Source organism: Mixophyes fleayi, chromosome 1 (assembly GCF_038048845.1).
Source record: "Mixophyes fleayi isolate aMixFle1 chromosome 1, aMixFle1.hap1, whole genome shotgun sequence".
Lineage (NCBI taxonomy): Eukaryota > Metazoa > Chordata > Amphibia > Anura > Limnodynastidae > Mixophyes > Mixophyes fleayi.
The window spans coordinates 311,348,298-311,368,867 of NC_134402.1; the positions used below are offsets into that span (position 1 = coordinate 311,348,298).

Genomic DNA, 20,570 nt, shown 5'->3' on the forward strand with positions numbered 1-20,570 from the left:
GTAAGAACAAGATTTGGTTTATTTCCTCTATGGAAAAAACTTTGTTGGCGCTATATATATATATATATAAATGATGATGATGATGATGAACTAACAGGAAAGGCAGATAGATTTGATTCCATTTGGGAGCACTGGTTTGCATTCGACTCCCCCATACCTGCTACCCCATAATTATCTGGTAGGGGATTTCACTGTTTTGTGTGGAACTTTCACACAACAATGAATGAGTTATTCTGATCTTATTATAACAATTGAGTAGGCAATATAAGGTTAGTGAAGCCTGGATAAATTACTCCTTCCCGCCCCCTCTCCCTCCCTTTTAACTCTTCACATTTTTCTAAAGTTAAAAATATAACAATTACACATCTTCAGTGTTTTCTCTATTGCATTATTATCTTTATTGAAATATTACTGTTAAACTATTGAACATTATGTATTTCTTATTTTAATATTGCTACAAGTTGTCATTTTAGAAATAAAAAGTACAAAAAAATAAAAAGTACAATAATTATTATGAAATCTAAGTATATTTTGGACAAAAGATGCAGACACATTTTAAAACACATTTTTGTTTTATGGGCAAAAAATATTACACTTTATTTGAATCATGTTGCAGAGTCATGAAGGAAATGGGACTGTCAGGAACTCAGAAGGAACTTGGGAAAATCAGTCTTTATTTGTGAATAAGTGAGATGTCACTATTCTTCCACACTTGTTGCCCATATAAGGGTTTCCCTTGACCTTAGCTCTTTACCTGGTGTAGCATTGTGATTCTCTCAACCAATACATATTTTCTAGAGATGTTAACTATTAAACAGGATTAGCCATTTACTAAAGAATTCAGTAATTTCACTCAGATAATCAAAATTATTGCAGTTAGTCCAAAAGAGAACCGTTGTCATCGGGGTGGGCACATAATGGGCACCTGGTGTTAGAGAGACAAGGGCTGTGACAGATGGGGTTGGGTTCTCAGACTTAGGACTAGATTTACTAAGCTGCGGGTTTGAAAAAGTGGGGATGTTGCCTATAGCAACCTATCAGATTCTAGCTTTCATTTTGTAGAAGGTACTAAATAAATTAAAGCTAGAATCTGATTGGTTGCTATAGGCAACATCCCCACTTTTTCAAGCCCGCAGCTTAGTAAATCTAGCCCTTAGTCCTTGCGACAAATGACTGTTACCCGCGTTTCATCACACTAACTTTGCACACCTAAAAGCTTTCCCAAGTGGTAAATTAAGACACAATAGACCAGTGATAGACAACCTTATATACTTCAGGGGCTGTGCTGGCAGCCCTCTAGCCTTCAAGAGGGCTGCACATTACCCTAATTTCACAAAAAAGTTAAAACACTGAATTTAATAAAAGAAAGAGACACCTATCTTTACTAATATGTCAGTGGGCCTTTATAAACAAGTGCTACAAGTTATAACAAACAATTCTGACAATGAAGCAGGAAGAAGCTCGGGGTCACAGGTTGCCACCTGTGGCCCATTACTGCATTAGACCATGCCACTGATGTGCCAAAACAGAAAAAGTAAAAATAAAATAAAAACAATAATGTATTTTCAGCATGTGTGGACTCACCCACACATGGATAAACCCTTACACCTACTTTACCTGTCTGTGCATACAGGTATTTTACACCACTGTAGAGTTGACTATGCTTGGTATGCTTCAATAGAAATATTTTATTATACAATGTTCCTTATTATAATCATGTCAGATCTTGATTTAATCACCCATATTTGATATGTTTTACTTAGCCTAGTCAATTATGTTTTATTTCACAATGCAATAGAAAATTATTAAAACATACTGAAATAAAAATATGAACAATTTTACTCTTCATTTTGATGAGCCTAATGCTAATCAACAGCAGAATCAGAAATATACAGATCATATAGAAATATACAGAACACATAGACATGAGTGAACTGTTTAATACAGCAATCAGTTGAATCAACTGAATGCTGGTAAGTCACATGATCCCTTGGAATGCTGGTAAGTCACATGATCCCTGGGAATGCTGGTAAGTCACATGATCCCTGGGAATGCTGGTAAGTCACATGATCCCTGGGAATGCTGGGAAGTCACATGATCCCTGGGAATGCTGGGAAGTCACATGATCCCTGGGAGTGCTGGGAAGTCACATGATTCCTGGGAATGCTGGGAAGTCACATGGTCCCACAATAAACACCATGGTTACATGGCAGACTGATCTCATTTTTAATGTTGTGACAGAAGAGACTGTGGTAGATGTATCACATCTTCTAAATAGGAAAAGTGGAAGTGTTGCACATGGCAACATATTTTCCAGAAGTTACTAGATAAATGATAACTGTGCTGCCTCACATCTTCCATATTGGAAGGTGCCAGACTTCGTGACCCTTTTTTATGTGACCTCTCATTGCAGAAAAAAAGAAACAGTTTGTTATTTCTTTGTTTAGTTGATCCATATACTTTTCAATCTGTTTTTGAGACTACTAATGGATAGATAAACCCCTGCTGCTGCTACAATCTCAAGTTATTGCAAATGACAAAATGCTACCCCCTATCTTTTTTTCAGGGAATAACTTTATTAACACATGCTTGCCAGCTTGGGCAAGCTGGTTTCCGGGAGATCCGGGGGAGATGGGTGTATATGGACGGGGCTCTGGAAATCATGTAATTGACCCCGTGTAAATTACATCACACAGTTAGCCAATTACATCAGTTGGCGGGACGATGCACGAATTGCATCATAAGCCCCGCCCCCACTACTAAACTAATGGTCAGCCAGGAACCAGGAGGTTTGCCTGCTCTCCCAAAATTCGGGAGTCTCCCGGACACCCTGGAAGAGTAGGCAACTATGTATTAACAATATTTTAATATCTATTTTCAGGTGTGTGGCAATGTAAGGGCTGCAAAGAGAGGGTGAGGTAATCAACAATGGCATTATAAATGACTTTACAGACATAGAAACGTATTTCAGAAGTAATTATTACATAATGAAAAGCATATATATTGTAATATATGGTAGCAAATACAGTTTTACATTTCTTTATTATGGAGTCATTTGAATGGAGCTTTGAGCATGTGACTGGTGCTCCAATAATTAATCGAGTGGATGGGTGGACAAATAGAGATTATTTTTTATATTGTATCACATTTCAGCTACATTTCAGTAATTTCCCTGCACAATGGGGGCACACAGAAACAGATCGATGACATGAATGGCCACATGGAAATGAATATGCCTAAAGTCAGCCATGGTCACTTGTTGTCACACTGCTATCTAGCGTACACTATAAAACCCTGAATATACAGTAGTATTGTAAATAAATGATTGTTAACCCCTTGTGTCAGTATTTTATTTAATTATTTAGTATTGTATGTTAGTGTAAAAGGAGAAGGATACTTGTCACTCCGATCCCATTATCTGATTTCCTTTTTAGTCTTCTGCCTAGCAAGATATACATTTTCTTCATTCCCGAGTCTGCTTCTATTTCTTATAACTCTATGCTTTTATAATAGATGCTACATCATTTGAGGACCCAATTGGCTTCCTTTTCCTTGTGCTTTTCCTAGCCTGTTTGATACAAATGTCTGTTGCTTTTAATATTGTACTGTTTACTCTACTGTATTTACTCCTAACTCTAGGCTGCTATAAGTCAAATCAAATGTGCTAATTACTAAATAAGTCAGTGCAGTCATAGGGTTCCATTACATCACAATATGTCTATTATGTCAAAGACTGTTCATAGACTACTGTTAATTTGTCAGAAATATATTTGACAGAGAGCAGAAGATTTTTGTGTTCCTAGGTAAACTAACGAAAAAGGTGTCCTACTAACTAGCAGAAAGTTGTAAGTGATGTCAATTCTCCACTTCTCATGCTCTACATTCTTTGATCACACCACAAAGCATTATAAACACTTCTAGCTTCTACTGAAACTAAACCAATGCATCAAAACACATATTTTATTTTACATTTTTTAATGACATTTTTAATGAAGAAATGGTACTAACAAGATACACAAACAAATATTTACAATAAAAAATATATCATATCTTAAAGTTATGTTTAAATTGTATTTAAATAAAGAAGGAATGGGATGTGACAAGGGGATGTAAAGTGGGAAAGTGCAGGGTGCGATTTAAGTAATTGTTTAGCATATATTAATAGATAACCTGCAGACATAAGGTTTTTAGCGTTCAAAAATTAAAAAAACAAATAAAACACTCCTTAGTTATCATGGCAGAGATACTGTTAAGTCCGTTATGGGACCCCAAAGAAGGGAGGCAGATTCTGTGGTTACGGTGGAGGAGCTTTTTTTCATAGCTTGCATTCATAATGAATGTTAAGAATAATGGGCCCATATCTGCAAATTTATGTGGTTTATCGTATATAAAGAATATGCTAGACGTAATTATTAAATGGAGGGTGGTGCAGGATCTAGTTGCGGTTTAGCTGCTAACAATATGGGAGACCAGTGTTTGTCTGTGTCTGCCAACATCCTGGGGAGGTGGAGAGAGTAGAAAACACCAGGGGTCTTTAGTTATCTGCTGCTCTAGCATTGAATTAAAGATAAAGAATACTCTGTCTCATAAAGCGACTTTATATTATATTTTTGAAAGCCCCTCTTGCCCCCAACTAGTAGAAATCTCAGGATCCCATGATATAAAGGAAAAACAGTGGGTCACTTAGCTTTATTTTAAGTTTTATGTTTGAATTTATATCACTAATATGGCAAGTCTAAACACAGTAAACATTTAAACATTTAAAAATATGCCATATAGGCAGATGTGGTTATTTGCTTCATCAGTCTGGTTGACCAACCCATTCACAAGGGGCTTTATACAACATGGTCAGCTGTCGGCTGCTCACTTGTGCTTATACTGTCATCAGCTGATTGATTTATGTACACCCTGTAAACTGTCTAGATGATTTCGGTCACATAATTTGCAGGTCACGTGTTCATTTTGAGCGAACATGTGGTAAATTCAGGATAGTTTGATCTAAATCTACCAAATTGGTCATCCAATCTTGTTAGAGCAGAATAGTCTTGCTGAATCCCAAACAGAATCTGAACCATAATATCAATATTAAAATTAAGCAGGAGGAGCCTAAGTGATGAAATCTTATCCTAACTTACCTTATGTGATTTTCCCTGGACTGGTTAGCAGACAGAGATGTGCATTTAATACGTTCTCTGTCTTAAAACCACAGGTAACACAGAAAATATAATGGAGTATGGTGGATCTGGTGATTCAGGTGATTCCCAGATTCTCTCTCGTTCTGTGTAGGCCTGGATTTTAAAAGACCCTTTATCATGAAATTTCAATTCAAGCAAATGAGAAGACCTGACACTGTAGGGGGGAGGGTATCTGCTCAGGGTGTTAAACACATATGAAGTATTTGCTGAAACCACTGAGCACTGGTGGTAGAGTTCTGTGTGTTATTTTAGGTCACGTAATACCACCCAATACTACAAAATATGCTTTGAGTGAAATTATTTTTAAGTTAAATTGAATAAAGCAGTAAGCAGGCAATGAAGGGTTAGGTTAGTCATACGGGAGCATTGCTGACTGAAATCTCAGAACTATAACATATGAAGAACACTGAGAGGTCTGGCTTCACCAGCACATTCACAAATTCCTACCTTTCTTTCAGGTCTACATGTCTGCAAGTGAGGAGAGCTTGGAGGCCTATGCTAGGCGGTACAGGAGCTGTCTTACGAGACAGGTAACTGTTTTAATTTTTAAGATTGTGTCTCATGCCTCAGATATGTCACTGGTTCCTACTGAATTGAAAGCTTAATTTTAGCTCAGTCTATAGTTCAAATAAAGTGTCAGCTTCCTTGGTGTGTAGGTAACGTTTTAAACTAAAGACCATTAATGAAAGAAATTGTTATATTAACATTAATGGGAGTAGAACACATGTGAAATGTATATGCAGCGTAATTTATAACTGTCACATAGATGGTGAAAAGGTTCAGACATGATAGAAGGAAAGGCTACGAGTGTAGGTATTATTCCCACTAAAAAACGCTACTTTATTATATAATTTAAATTATTTCATTTATTTGGAGTTTTTAAATATTTCTTGCCGTTTTTAAGCTTTCAAACTCCCTGTTTTCTCCCAGCTACAATGTCTGACCAGCTCTCCTTCCAGTCTTCACAGTCATGCATAGACATGACTACAGATTGTGTATGCAACCACAGAGGAGCAAAAATGCTCACTCTTACCTAATATAACACTAGAAATGAGACTTTACTGTGCAAATGGCGAGAAGACCTCCCAGAACTAGAGGAGAGCAGCAGAGTGACTTGGGGAAAGGATTCCCTCTTTAGTCAGGTCCAGTTTGTTAAGACTGATGTGTTGTTGGACTGTCAGAATAGGGGCAACAGGCCTTAAAACATAGTCTAATAATATGTGCACAACCATAGGCAAACCTGGGGGGGGAGGGGGGGTCTAATGCCTGGAAACCACCCTCCAAGCCTGGGGCACTGTATAATGAGGTGGCTGGACCCTGCTCCCGCTTCACACAACTCTGCTTGAAAAGGGAGAATGCGTGCACCTAACAATGGTGCACGCAGCATTGCCCATGTATTTTATGGGAATAGGAAGAGTTGGAGAGCAGCCAAGCACTGTCTAAAATTATAGCTACGCTCCCATGCATACTGGTCACGCCCACTTGCGACGTGGTGTGGAAACCCCCCGTCTACAAATCCTGCGTTTGCCCCTGACAACTTCAGTATTTATTATATTGTAAATGAATGAATGTATTAATTATTTTGAGAATAGGGCAACATACTTATCCACACAATAATATAGGGGTTGTTCATTGAATAACATTCTTTAACATTTTTCTATAGCTATTATTGTCATTGTTTATAAAGAATGATTTATTGTAAGTAACTGATAATGACCAAATGTCTTAGGCAATTATGTGATAGAAAACCTAACATATAATTTTTTGTGATTGAAGAGTAGGTCTAATACTTTATATGCTCTGAGATCACCCCTGAGATCAGTGGGAAGGTATGTGAAAGAAGAACAGAACCAATGGAGTCATTACATGGAAGTAGGGAACAGGCAGTGCAATGAAAGTATAAGGGTTTTTTGATGGGTTAAGTTAAATGGAAGAAATGTTAGGGGCAAGCAATGAAGGGTTAAACATTTAGCAGCCAATCAGATTCTAGTTATACTTTTCTACATAAATGATAACTAGAATCTGATTGGTTGCTATGGGCAACGGACTTAACTTTTTAGAAGTCTTGATTTATCTACCCCTGTGTATTATATTATCTGTTTTCAAGTTCGCTCAGTATAAACCATTGTTTACAGAGTAACCAATTTTCTCTCTATTCTAAGACGAGCAGCTCACAAGTTACCATCCCAGATAGACCAACTTACTGCAATAGAGACAACATGGTCTGCTCGAGTAAACAGGTATTTTTTTTCTGTTACCTTAGTCTTCTTATTTATCTCCCCACCTCACATTTTGGGTATCACCAGCACATTTACAAATTACTTCCTTATCATTAGCAGCCCCATGTAACATAGAGCAATGAGGCTAAATTATAATTTATTGCACTCTATGATTTGTGCACTCAAATGTTCATTAATAAATCAGAAAGATAGAAAGTCTGACAGAAAGAGGTATGAATCTACAATATCATGGATACACAGTGTCTGTCTTCTGTTGTACAGTGCTTGTGTTAGAGAATCCTGATTCAACATGTCCAACATAAGCAATCACTCACAGCTTGATTAATTTGCTGACTCCACTTAGACAAGTCTCTCAGAATAGCATCTAGATACAAATGTCCCTTTGTCTACTTGTCAGGTCTACATGTCTGAAAGTAAGGAGAGCCTGGTGGCCTATGCTAGGAGGTACAGGAGCTGTCTTATGAGAGAGGTAATAATGTTAGGTTTTAAGATTGTGTCTCATGCCTCAGATATGTCACTGGTTTCTATTGAATTAAAAGCTTAATTTTACTTCACTCTTAGCAAAAAAAAGTAACAGCTTTCTTGGTGTGTAGGTAAATGTAAAAGTCAAACTAAAGGCCATTAATGAAACAATTTGTTATACTAACAAGCTTGGCTGTAGAAAACATGTGAAATGTATATGCAGCGTAATTTATAACTGAAACATACGTGGTGAAAAGGTTGAGACATGATAGAAGGAAAGGCTAGGAGTGTAGGTATCTTTTCCACTTAAAACCGCTGCTTTATTATTTATTTTAATATAATTTTATAATCCTTTATCTTTTATTTAGAGATTTTAAATATTACTTGCCTTTTTTATTTTTTCAAACTCCTGTTTTCTCCCAGCTACAGCTACAGTGTCTGACCAGCTCTTCTTCCAGTCTTTACAGTCATGCATGGACATGACTACAGATTGTGTATGCAACCACAGAGGAGCAGAAATGCTCACTGTCACCTAATATAACACTAGAAATGAGCCTTTACTGTGCAAATGGCGAGAAGACCCCCCAGACCTAGAGGAGAGCAGCAGAGTGACTTGGGGAAAGGATCCCTCTTTAGTCAGGTTCAGTTTGTTAAGACTGATGTGTTGCTGGACTGTCAGAATAGGGGCAACGGGCCTTAAAATATAGTCTAATAATATGTGCACAACTTCAGTATATATTATATTGTAAATTAATGAATGTATCAATTATTTTGAGAACAGGGCAACATACTTATCCAGACAATAATATTGGAGCTGTTCATTGAATAATATTCTTTAACATTTTTCTATGGCAATAATTGTACTTGTTTATAAAGAATGATTTATTGTAAGTAACTGATAATGACCAAATGTCATAGGCAATTTTGTGATAGAAAACCAAACATATATATTTTTGGAGATTGAAGAGTAGGTCTAATACTTTATATGCTCTGAAATCACCCCTGAGATCAGTGGGAAGGTATGTGAAAGAAGAACAAAACCAATGGAGTCATTACATGGAAGTAAGGAACAGGCAGTGCAATAAAAGTTTAAGGGTTTTTTGATGGGTTGAGTTAAATGAAAGAAATGTTATTGGACAAGCAATGAAGGGTTAAACATTTAGCAACCAATCAGATTCTAGTTATACTTTTCTACATAAATGATAACTAGAATCTGATTGGTTGCTATGGGCAACTTTTTAAAAGTCTTGATTCATCTACCCCTGTGTATTATATTATGTGTTTTCAACTTTACTCAGTATAAACCATTGTTCACAGAGTAACCAATTTTCTCTCTCTTCTAAGACGAGCAGCTCACAAGTTACCTACCCATATAGACCAACTTACTGTAGTAGAGACAACATGGTCTGCTCAAGTAAACCGGTATTTTTTTCTGTTACCTTTGTCTTCTTCTTCAACTCCCCACCTCACACTGTGGGTATCACCAGCACATTCACAAATTCCTTTCTTATTATTAGCAGCCCCATGTAACATAGAGCAATGAGGCTAAATTATGATTGGTTGCACTCTATGATTTGTGCACTCAAATGTTCATTAATCAGTCAGAAAGATAGAAAGTCTGACAGAAAGAGGTATGAAGCTACAATATCATGGATAAACAGTGTCTGTCTTCTGTTGTACAGTGCTTGTGTTAGAGAATCCTGATTCAACATGTCCAACATAACAATCCCTTACGGCTTGACTAACTTGCTCACTCCTTTGAGACAAGTCTCTCAGAATAGTATCCAGATACAAATGTCCCTCTGTCTACTTGTCAGGTCTACATGTCTGGAAGTGAGGAGAGCCTGGTGGCCTATGCTAGGAGGTACAGGAGCTGTCTCTAGTTGGAAAGTCTCAGAAAAAAATTAGTTTTGAAGCCTTCCAATCAGTCTCTTAAACACTTTATTTCATAATCCGGTATATGATTAAAACAAACATTATGGGGTAAATGTATCAATATGCGGGTTCTTCAACACCCACGTGTTCAGCCTCTTCCGCGATTAAATTTCAAGCGGCGCTGCATTGTGAAGGGTTAACTTCCCTTTACAATGCAGCGCCGCTTGAAATTTAATCGCGGAAGAGGCTGAACACGCGGGTGTTGAAGAACCCGCATATTGATACATTTACCCTTAAGTCTCTGTCTTAGTAATTATACATATGTTCTAGAAGAATAGGAAGTATGGGAAATTGATAGGCATTAATTCAGTGAAACTTATAGGAAACATACAAGATGCAAGACCAGATAATGTCTTGGTTTTACACCAGTGAGCCGAGAAGGTTTGTCCTGTGCACATCCAGATGCACTCCTACTCCCCAGTCTCGGGAGAGGCTTCCACAAACTAGAAGTGCACCTTGGGGTCCTGGAGGCGGTATGCTCTGAAGAGACACACTGTGCAAAATATAAACATTACATTACATTACCTTCTACCTCTTTATATCCACACCTTACGTTAAATCAATCAATCTCTTCAGTCTGCAAAAACACTGCTTGGTTTAGCCTAATATATGGCTTTAGTTACTCATAATAGTGAAAGGACATAAGGTTTGTTGTTATTACGTATGGCACTTTGGTTGCTTAGAAGCTTTGTATTACATTGGACAATATGTGGCTCCTCCAAAGCCCAACAGCATAATATGCTAGTGAATTGATAGATGTAATATTGTGTCAGTACAATAAATGTCTGCCTGCACTATGTGCATGTGATGGGTACACAATAATATGATTTCTCATTATACTATTTCAGTAAATACTCAGGTAACAGAAAATTTGCTTCAATCCTAATACAAAAATGGATTTTAACAAAAAGCATGTAAACATTATACTTTGGACATAGTTCAAATCTGCCAATTACCTGATTTTCAAAGGGCTTCACCCATGATAGACAGAAGAGTTGAGACTATAGACATCTTATACATTCAAGATCACTGTCTTCAATTCAATTACCATTCAATTTCTAATATACAGTATAAGTAAATATTTGATATTTTCTTTGGGCTAGTCTCTAGTATATGTTGCAGGGTTTTGGTTTTCAAGCTCTACTCCCAGCATGAGCTAACTAACTATCTCTCCGGCCTGGTGTAATAGGGTTATACAGAGGAGAAGACGGTGATAGCCAATGGGAAGGCAAGGAAAAAAAACAAGGACACATCTTCCATCGATATAAAGGTGCAGACCCTTATTTGAAAGTAAATAATTATTGTGATTTGAATATGTTATAAAGGCTTTAAAAGAATCAGATCTAATAATGCGTGTATAATATCATTATTTATTAGATAATGCAGACCAGATATATGTACCCTCTGTTTCTCCTTCATCCACTCTGGGGGACACTGCTATTGGGTTGTATGAGGGCGCATATAGTTGACACCTAAATAGTTAACAACTAAGTTTGCTGCTGACTCCTCCCCTCTGCAACCCCACATACCTCAGTTTTGTTTAAGTGCACAAGGAGTTGGGGTGTGTTTAGTACTGCTTGGCAGTACTTGCTGTTTAGTTTAGGTTTTATTATTTTTCTTTTCTATTCTAGTAATAATAGGTAAGGATAAGTGTAAGGATAAGTGTTGATTAACATTTTTTTCCTCTTAAGTTTCTAATGGAACTATATTCCATTTTTATTTTTTTTAAAAAAAATAAAAGAACACCAACAGAAGAATCTTTAGACTGCGGGCAGTGACAGCGCTATGCGTCTGTCACTGCATTGTCCCAACGGGTCCGGAACTGCCATGGGCAGAGAGCGCTCCACCATGTTGGGAGATGCCAAGTCCCCGGCTGAGGCAGAGGGGGGGACTTGGATCTCATAGAGCCCTAGGAAGGATTCCGAATAGGCATTGATACAGGAGCACAATGCAGTGTGGCAGCCTGGGCTGATAGAGGCTTCCCCTGGGCGTTTCAACCATCAGACAGCGGGGAGTGAGTGAGAGATTCTCCGGCTGTCAGTGGTATGCTCCAGAGCGGTAGATATTCGCACCTCTTCCTGTCATCACAGTCGGATACAGCACCTCAGAAGGTTCTACTGCTGCAGGCTTCGCCTCAGAATTCCTCCTTGTGTCAGCTAAGTAACCCATAGTGGATATATATTAAAAAAAAAGAAAAAGAAAAACACCAGTGCTGGGAGTGTAACGGAGACCCCCCCTGCTGATTGGTGCACTCCAAAGGTGGGAAAATTCAGCTAGAGTCTACCTCAGAGGACTTCTGACTGAAATAATGGAAAATCCTTCAGCTGCTGGCTTCCCTTCCTTGACAGCTGCACTAAGTACCCCAATGGGGGAACTTATTTATGATATAAGTCAGCAAAGTTATATATATATATATATATATATATATATATATATATATATATATATATATATGTATGTTTGTTTATGTATATATACGTGTTTAGAAAAGGCTAAACTCTATCTGCACTTAGTTGAATTTTCACAATATCTTCCACTTTTACATTATTATTACCACTGATATTTGTATTACTGTCTTGAGGCTATTAGCCAGAGTCAGAACTAGTAATTACTTTACTGTATTTTTCTCTGAAAATTGCCTAATCTGTATTTCTTTAAAAAAAAACAACAACAAGAAAAACAAAAGAAATACAATGTCTTATAAGAACAAGAATTCTTGTTCACAATGCTCTGTCAGATTATCTGTGGGGTAAAGAGACCAGAGCCGTTTGTGCTCAGTGTGAAATGGTCCTCAGCAGCTAAGTACTCCTCTGGGGAATAACTAGTTAATGAAGCAGTTTTACCTCACAGACACTGATCAGCAGTATATACTGTGTGTGACTGACAGGCTGCTCTCTATCAGTGGTATACTGTGTGTGACTGACAGGCTGCTCTCTATCTGCTGCTACTGATCAGCAGTATATACTGTGTGTGACTGACAGGCTGCTCTCTATCAGTGGTATACTGTGTGACTGACAGGCTGATCTCTATCTGCTGCTACTGATCAGCAGTATATACTGTGTGTGACTGACAGGCTGCTCTCTATCAGTGGTATACTGTGTGTGACTGACAGGCTGCTCTCTATCTGCTGCTACTGATCAGCAGTATATACTGTGTGTGAATGACAGGCTGCTTTCTTTCTGCTGCCACTGGTCAGCAATATTCTATGTGTAACTGACAGGCTGCTCTCTATCGGCAGTAGACTGTGTTTGTCTGACAGGTTGCATTCTATCTGCAGGTACTCTGCCATAGACATGGTTCTGGAGGGATGAGTACCTTATATCAGTTGTGCCTTACACATATCTGTACAAATAGAATATTTACTAATTCCTTCACATAGTTATCAAATTATTGTTGAGATTCTTCTATTGTGAGGATTATTCTGTTATATATATTAACACAGGATTGTGTTGGGGACAACTCTGGGTTTATCCCTGTAGAGTTAGAAGATATGTATGTGTATTTATATAAACATTTAATGCTATGTATACGCTCTTAACTGAAACTTTTTATCTGTTTGGTCCGGAACTGGACAGTATGATTAGCCAGGCAACCAGAGGTAAAAGTTCATTCCTGCCAGTGATTGTCCCTAAATCACGATCTCCATGTTTTCGGTCTTTTTGGAAATCCTTTCTTGTGAACATGAGTTACTAAGTTCAGTCCGCCAATAGAGGTAGACTCCTTGCAACTCGAGGACAGTCGCAAACGGGTAGAGATATTTACTCCAGAAGGCGTCCAAATCCCAAGATCTTAAAAAAATAAAAATGTCCAGAGTTGCAGAAACACCAGGGGCTTTATTCAAACCTGTTCTTGGTGCCCAAACAGGAAGGTTCATTTCGATCAATTCCATACCTCAAGGGGGCTAAACCAACATCTACGAGTAGACAAGTTTCGGATGGGATCAGTCCTTTGTTTTTACAGTAGGAAGCTCCCATTATCAATTCAGGGCTTTCCCCTTTGGCTTTCCACAGCCCAGAGTGTTTTCACAAAGATTATGGCGGTAATGGCAGAACGTTTACGTGCCTTAGAAGAAAACATTATTCCGCATTTGGACTATTTTCTCCTCAAAGACTTATCAGGTCCTTTTCTCTATTAGCATCTGACCCTGTCTATTCAAATTCTGGAGCAACACGGTTGAATAATCAAGTTTTCCAGATCCCAATTGATGCCCTCACAGAGGATGAGGTTTCTAGGATTAATAATGGACACTACTTTTCAGAAGATCTTTTTCCAGAACCTTCTCTACAGATACCTACAACTCTCTGTATGGTTAATCCTGAGTCAACCTGGTCCTTCCATGCGCTTGGGCAAGGTGATTCTAAGGTTGATGGTATCGATGTTCGAAACCCTCCCATACGGTGGTTTCCACTCTTGTACGTTCCAGTGGAATCTATTAAGACAATGGTCGTGTTCCCCTTTCTCATCTGGAGACCCAATGAATCAGACTCTCCAGGAAGACTCGGCAACCTCTGAAATGGTGGCTTGTTCAAGAGCTTTTGATGATGGGCTGATCTTTTGTCCTGTGGTCTTGTATTCTGGTGACCACAGATGCCAGTCTGAAGGGCAGCGGAGCTGTTGTTCTCCAACTTTGTTTCCAGGGTCTTTGGACAGACGGGAGGCGCTTTGGCCCATAGATGTTCTCGAGCTAAGAGCCTTGCTGTTAGCCTTCCAGGGAGCTCAGTCCCTCCTTCAAGGAAAACCATTCCACCTCCAATCGTTCAATGTTCCTGCAGTGGCATATGTAAATCGCCAAGGAGGAACAAGAAGCGCAGGAGCTATGCAGGTAGCGGAACAGGTCTTTTTGTGGGTGGAGAAATTTGTTCCAGCGATTTCGGCAGTGTTTTTTACTAGAAGCGGATTATCTCAGCAGGCATGCAATTCTTCTGGGAGAATGGGAACTGCATCCTCCGGTGTTTCAGGAGTTAGTCTAGAAATGGGGACTGGCAGATCTGGTTCTGATGGCATCCAGACACAATCACTAGATTCCAAGATTCTGCTCAAGAACCAGAGTTTCTCTGGCTGTGGTGGTGGAGTAAGGCGAGTGCTGATGGAAGGTTTTCCGATCATTCTGGTGGCAGCAAATGGGCTCGGTTGGTTCTGATTTGCTAACATCTTGCTACTGGTGGAAGGATCAGACTGGGCTTTTCCTCTCAGGCCCGATCTTTTCAGTCAAGAACCATTTACACCATCCAGATTTACCTCAGCTGGCTTTAATGGTGTGGCTGTCGAAGTGAACCTCTGGCGGTCGAGGAGGTTCTCTTCCAGGGTAGTGGAGACTCTCATAATGGCTTGGAAGCTAAGATCTATCACAAGGTGTGAAGGATCTATGTACTGTAGAGAAGAAGTGTCATAACCCTACTTTTTTCACAGTAGCTGTTTTCTGGCCTTTCTTCAGGATAGGTTAGAGATGGGACTAAGACTGAGTTCTTTGAAGGTTCAGGTCTCGGCGCTTTCAATTTTCTTTCAGAGTCGGTTGGCTTTCCTCCCTGAAGTTTGTACTTTCCTTCAGGGGGTTATTCATGTTCAGCCTCCCAACCCCGTTCCTCAATTGGCCCAGTAGGATTTAAACCTCGTTATTGAAGTTCTTCTGCGACCTCCATTCGAACCTGGATCTACTCAACATATGTCGGAGCTTGGAGCCTTCTCCCATAAGGTTCTTTATCTGATGTTCCATGAGAATAGGACGGTTCATAAGACTGTACCCACTTTCTTGTCTAGGGTGGTTTCTGTTTTTTATTTAAATCATGAGATAGTGGTTCTGGCCTTTAGAGATGGAATTGCGCCTTTTTCCTCTGTTATTCTGGACGTGGTCCAGACGTTACGGGTTTATGTGGACAGGACTTCTGCTGGTTGCAGGACTGACTTTCTTTTTGTTCTATACGAACTTCATAGGAAAGGTTGGCTGTCGACCAAGCAGACCATTGCTCGTCAGATCAGATCTATGATTAAGCTTGCTTATGTGTGTAGAAATCTACCTGTGCCTCGGGTTCTCACGGTGCACTCTACCTGTGCGGTGGGAGCTTCCTAGGCTGCTCACCATGGAGCATCTGCAGACCAGCTGGGTAGGGCGGCGACCTGGTCCTCAGTTCATACCTTTACAAGGTTTTGCTGGTTCAACAATTTTGCGCCTGCGGATGCGCAGTGTTTTGCGGGGTAGTAGACCAGAGATTTTCCTCTCTTAGAGGCTACTTTTGAAGGTCCCCATGGTAGCAGTGTCCCCCAGAGTGGATGAAGGAGAAAGGAAGATTTTTGTACTTAGGTTAAATCTCTTTCTCTGATTGCATCTGGGGGTACAAAAATCTTCTTTTTTCTCCCATACACCTTTTATGGTTTTGTTTAAAACCATAAAAGGTAACATTTGTGTTTCATGGGTCCACAACACCTGGTTACAATAGGTTTCCGACTTATATCAGTATTGTTTTGCAGACTTCAGACATTGACTTTTGTGATGAGCTCATAGGAAATGTTTCCTTCTAACGATCTCTCTGTGTAGATTATCTTTGTGTTAGTAGCGCTGCACAGTGGATCTGTGGACTACTTCTCCAGGGTCAGTTAAACCTTTCAGCAAGTCCTTTGCAGAGATATGTGAGTTATGCCTTGCATATCTGAACTGATGTTTTACTAGCAGGTCTATGACACTGTTGTTGGGTCTTCCAGACCTAGCTCCCAATTAACTTCAATTTCTTAGTGATGTTTCTGACACAGAAAATTCCAACCTGTAAGTATTCAAATATATTTTGTAAAACCTTCCTCTGCTTTGTAGCAGTCAGTTATCTTTATTTTAAAGTCATCAGTGAACTGCTTAGAGGAACTTATGGTTGCTGAGAGTAGGCACAACATCCTGAGAAGTCTGAAGGGTCATAGTACATATTTATCTCATAATTTCAGTCTTAATTTAAGTTCTAACATGTCCATCAATATTCAAGGCCTTAAAAAATGTATTAACTATTTCACTGACAGGTGCCCAAACTTTTGCATATATTTAATTCAATGTTTTATTTTTTTTAATCTGTTGTTTTCTGCAGCAGTTGTGTTCTTGTCACTTAGAGATCCAGTGAGTAATACTATTATACGTTTCTCCACAGCTGTACATCAGTGGGGTCCTTTCCTGGGACCTCCCACTGCCTAGCTGCCAACTGTCCCTAGTTTCCATGGACAGTCCCAGGTTGTACAGATTTGTCCCTGTCAATTTATGACCCTGGAAATATCCCAGTTTCCCATACAGTGTCTCTTATGCTGCATATTGGATATATTTCTAACTGTTCTTATTCTCTGGACTTTTTAAGATAATATTTATTTAAGGAAAAATATTTAGAATGTCAAAATATGATATTATAACTATCCAGTAAATATGCAATGATGGAGATTATAAAATTCTTGTGTTGACAATAATCCCGTCCTATGTGTATCATGGCTTGGAAGGTAATTATTATTACACACAAGGGACAGTTTACTTTTGTAAACACAAGTCCATTGTTAGACAAGCAATGTGTGTGGAGGTGCAAGAGAGACAAAGCATTACACACTGACCTGTGTAATTTAAAACATAATAACTAATCATAATAGCCCTCTCCAAATTCTTAACCCACACTGGTACTGGACCCTGAACAAATGACCTTAACAAAAACATCTGATTGGTTGATTCCCAGTTCTGCAGCTGTCAGGTAATTACAGGCTATGACATGAGTGACCTCTGAGCCAGGACAGGGGCAGAGGGGGACTCCGTACAGAGAAGTATCTTGGTGAAAGCTTCACATTATTTAAAACATTTAATTCCTTTACTGTGAATATACAGAATAACCTACTACATTATAAGTAGCTACAACATATTTATTTATATGTCAATGCTAAAAACTGGCAATAAAGTATTATTGGGTTACAACGCCCATTTAAATAAACTCCTCAAAATTGTTTAGTATCCTCTACATATCAAAGAAAATATGACCCAGTATAAAATATTGACATGTCTTATGGTCTACAAACTAGTGGTTGCTTTCTATTTTATTAAATCACCTTTTAGGGAGGTATTTTCATTGCAGAAAATGGACTATAATATGAATATATTTTTTATTACACAGCGCTGTCCTAAACAACAGGAAAAGCATGTGCCAATGAAGACAGAGAAAATGTTCCCACCCATCACTCATGATGATGCTGTTAAACATCAATCAAAGGATTCCCTGATAACATCATGCATTCGGATTATGGAACACAAAAAACGTTTAGAAGACAAACTAAAATCAAGTCTGGGTTTTGCATGCTGCAAACAAACAGCAAACAAACAGCTCAAACAGAATATCCATGAGCTCAGGGCAGCAAATCTGAAATCTCCGTGGCCGATTACCCTGCCGCCAATTAATAACAGCAGCAATGCCAAAGGGTGATAATTTGTATATTTTATAGTGTTATATTTTTTTTTAGACCATAATAATAAAAAACCTACTGCAATAAGCTTGTGTCAGACAGTTTTCTGTAGTAAATCATTTTACTCTTTCATAACAAAATTAAAACTAACAGTATAGTTAATAAAAGTTAATAAAACATTTTACTTAATAAATGACATTACACTGCTCAGGACATTCACACTGCTCAGCACATTCACACAAACACACACATACACACTTACCTCGTGACCATCAGCTGCACATGTTTCAGCACCTGGATGGGGTTTGGGGTATCTCCTCGGGCAGCGGGAATGGATAAGTCATTTAGGGAATTGTATTATATTCAGGACATTTAGATCTGCATCATATGTTGATTACTAGGGTGGTGTAAAACACTGTGTTGGAACATAATACAAAGGTATGGCATGAAAAAATATCAATGTTGCGAAATTATGATTGGTGTACACTAGAATACTCTGTCAGAGTCATTTACTGTTATGGCTGCTGACCAGAAACAGTAGCACCAGAGAAAGAATATTGGATCTACACCTATTTTTATCCTCCATTCCCTACATGTGTGCTGAACTACAGCAGAGATGCCTTTCTTAGGCCTCACATAATTGTCATCATCATCATCATCAACATTTATTTATATAGCGCCAGCAAATTCTGTAGCGCTTTACAATTGGGAACAAACATTAATAAAAACATTACAGGGTAATACACACAGAGAGCTAAGAAAACCCTGTTCGCAAGCTTACAATCTATGGGACAATGGGAGTTTGATACACAAGGGCACATGCTAAATCATATTGCACATTGGTTCAGCTAAAATGCAAAGGTAAAAAGTATTGAGAGGGCTGTGTGATCAGTCACACAGCAATGTTGGTCAGAGGGTTGTTGTCTTGTGTTAGCTGTGTAGAGGGTGGTAATAGGGTAACCGAGGAAGATTAAGATGCTGGTTGAGGTATTATAAACTTGTCTGAAGAGGTGGGTTTTCAGAGAATGCTTGAAGGCTTGAAAACAAGGGAAAAGTCTTATTGTGTGAGGGAGGGAATTCCACAAAGTGGGTGCAGCCCGAAAAAAGTCCTGTAACCGAAAATGGAAGGATGTGATGAGAGTGGAAGAGAGACACAGATCTTGTGCAGAACGGAGGTGTTCAGTTGGGAAATATTTTGAGACAAGTGAGGAGATGTATGTCGGTGCAATTTTGTTGATGGCCTTGTATGTTAGTAGAAGATTTTTATATTGGATTCATTGAAAAACAACCAACTAATGGAGAGACTGACAGAGTGGCTCAGCAGAGGAAGAATGGTTTACAATCAAAATCAATCTAGCTGCTCCGTGCAAAATAGGTTGTAAGGGTTTGAGTCTGATTTTGGGAAGACCAGTAAGGAGCGAATTGCAATAGTCGATGCGGGAGATAATGAGTCCATGAATTAAGATATTTGCAGTGTCTTATGTAACACAATCTTTATTTTTAAACACACGAGTTACTGTGTTTTTTATGTATGCTTTTGTTGTTATTCTCTGCACTATTTTTTATTGTTCTTATTCCAAACCTACTTTTTTTTCCTTTTTTTTCTATGTGTTTTATGTTTTTCTAGAACCTTCCATACAAAATACTGTAAAAAAAACTGCAGTATCATGAAGATAATATGAAGTAAACATTGTATGGAGTTTAGTATTCATATACGAACATGAACATGCTATAAAGAAGGACAGGATGGATTCACAAACAAACATAACAGAGAGTCAATATTAGAAAACAAGATAAAAATAACATTAAAATGCGTAAAATCTAAACACATGGGTAAAGCTTAAAATACTGAATATTACTTTTATACAGGAATAGACTTTCCTAAACCTAGACACAATTATTGAAAAACACTGCGATTAAACATATCACCATAGTCACCTGTTACATGTTCACATTGGGATGTATAATATTCAGTGTCAGCAACACCAAACTAGTAATTATGAGCCCCATTATGTTTTTACACATTCCAAAGTTGCAGAGGGTGAGCCACACTCTGTGCAGTTCTGGACTGCATGAAGAGGGAGAGTGTTACTCACCCTTAGCAGCCAAGGATAAAAAGATATAAGCAAAATATATATTGTTTCATAATAGGTTGATTTGCAGTACTAAGGGTTAGGTGTAACTGTTAGAGAACTGCAACATTATTGCAACAATGTAAACACTTGTAGTCTTGGTATTCTGATATATTTCAGCTGAAATCTGTAGCTCACAAGTAGATAGGTGACAGTCAGCAGAAACAATGTGTGATGCTTTAACAAATCATCTTATATGATAT

General features: G+C 38.5%; 1 protein-coding gene across 10 annotated transcripts in view; it reads left to right on the forward strand.

Moving 5' to 3' along the window:
- Positions 1-18,322, forward strand: part of LOC142158068 (uncharacterized) — a 225,462-nt gene extending 207,140 nt beyond the window's left edge. For 8 of the 10 annotated variants that reach the window (XM_075211679.1, XM_075211744.1, XM_075211695.1 and 5 more), the window contains 5 exons: positions 7,358-7,435; positions 7,833-7,904; positions 9,242-9,319; positions 11,022-11,102; positions 17,950-18,322. In XM_075211679.1, the coding sequence (XP_075067780.1) occupies positions 7,358-7,435; positions 7,833-7,904; positions 9,242-9,319; positions 11,022-11,102; positions 17,950-18,255 (615 nt within the window). In that variant the 3' untranslated portion in view covers positions 18,256-18,322. The remainder of the gene's footprint in view (positions 1-7,357; positions 7,436-7,832; positions 7,905-9,241; positions 9,320-11,021; positions 11,103-17,949) is intronic. The other 2 variants (XM_075211686.1, XM_075211762.1) reach the window with 2 other exon arrangements.
- Positions 18,323-20,570: the final 2,248 nt, after the last annotated feature.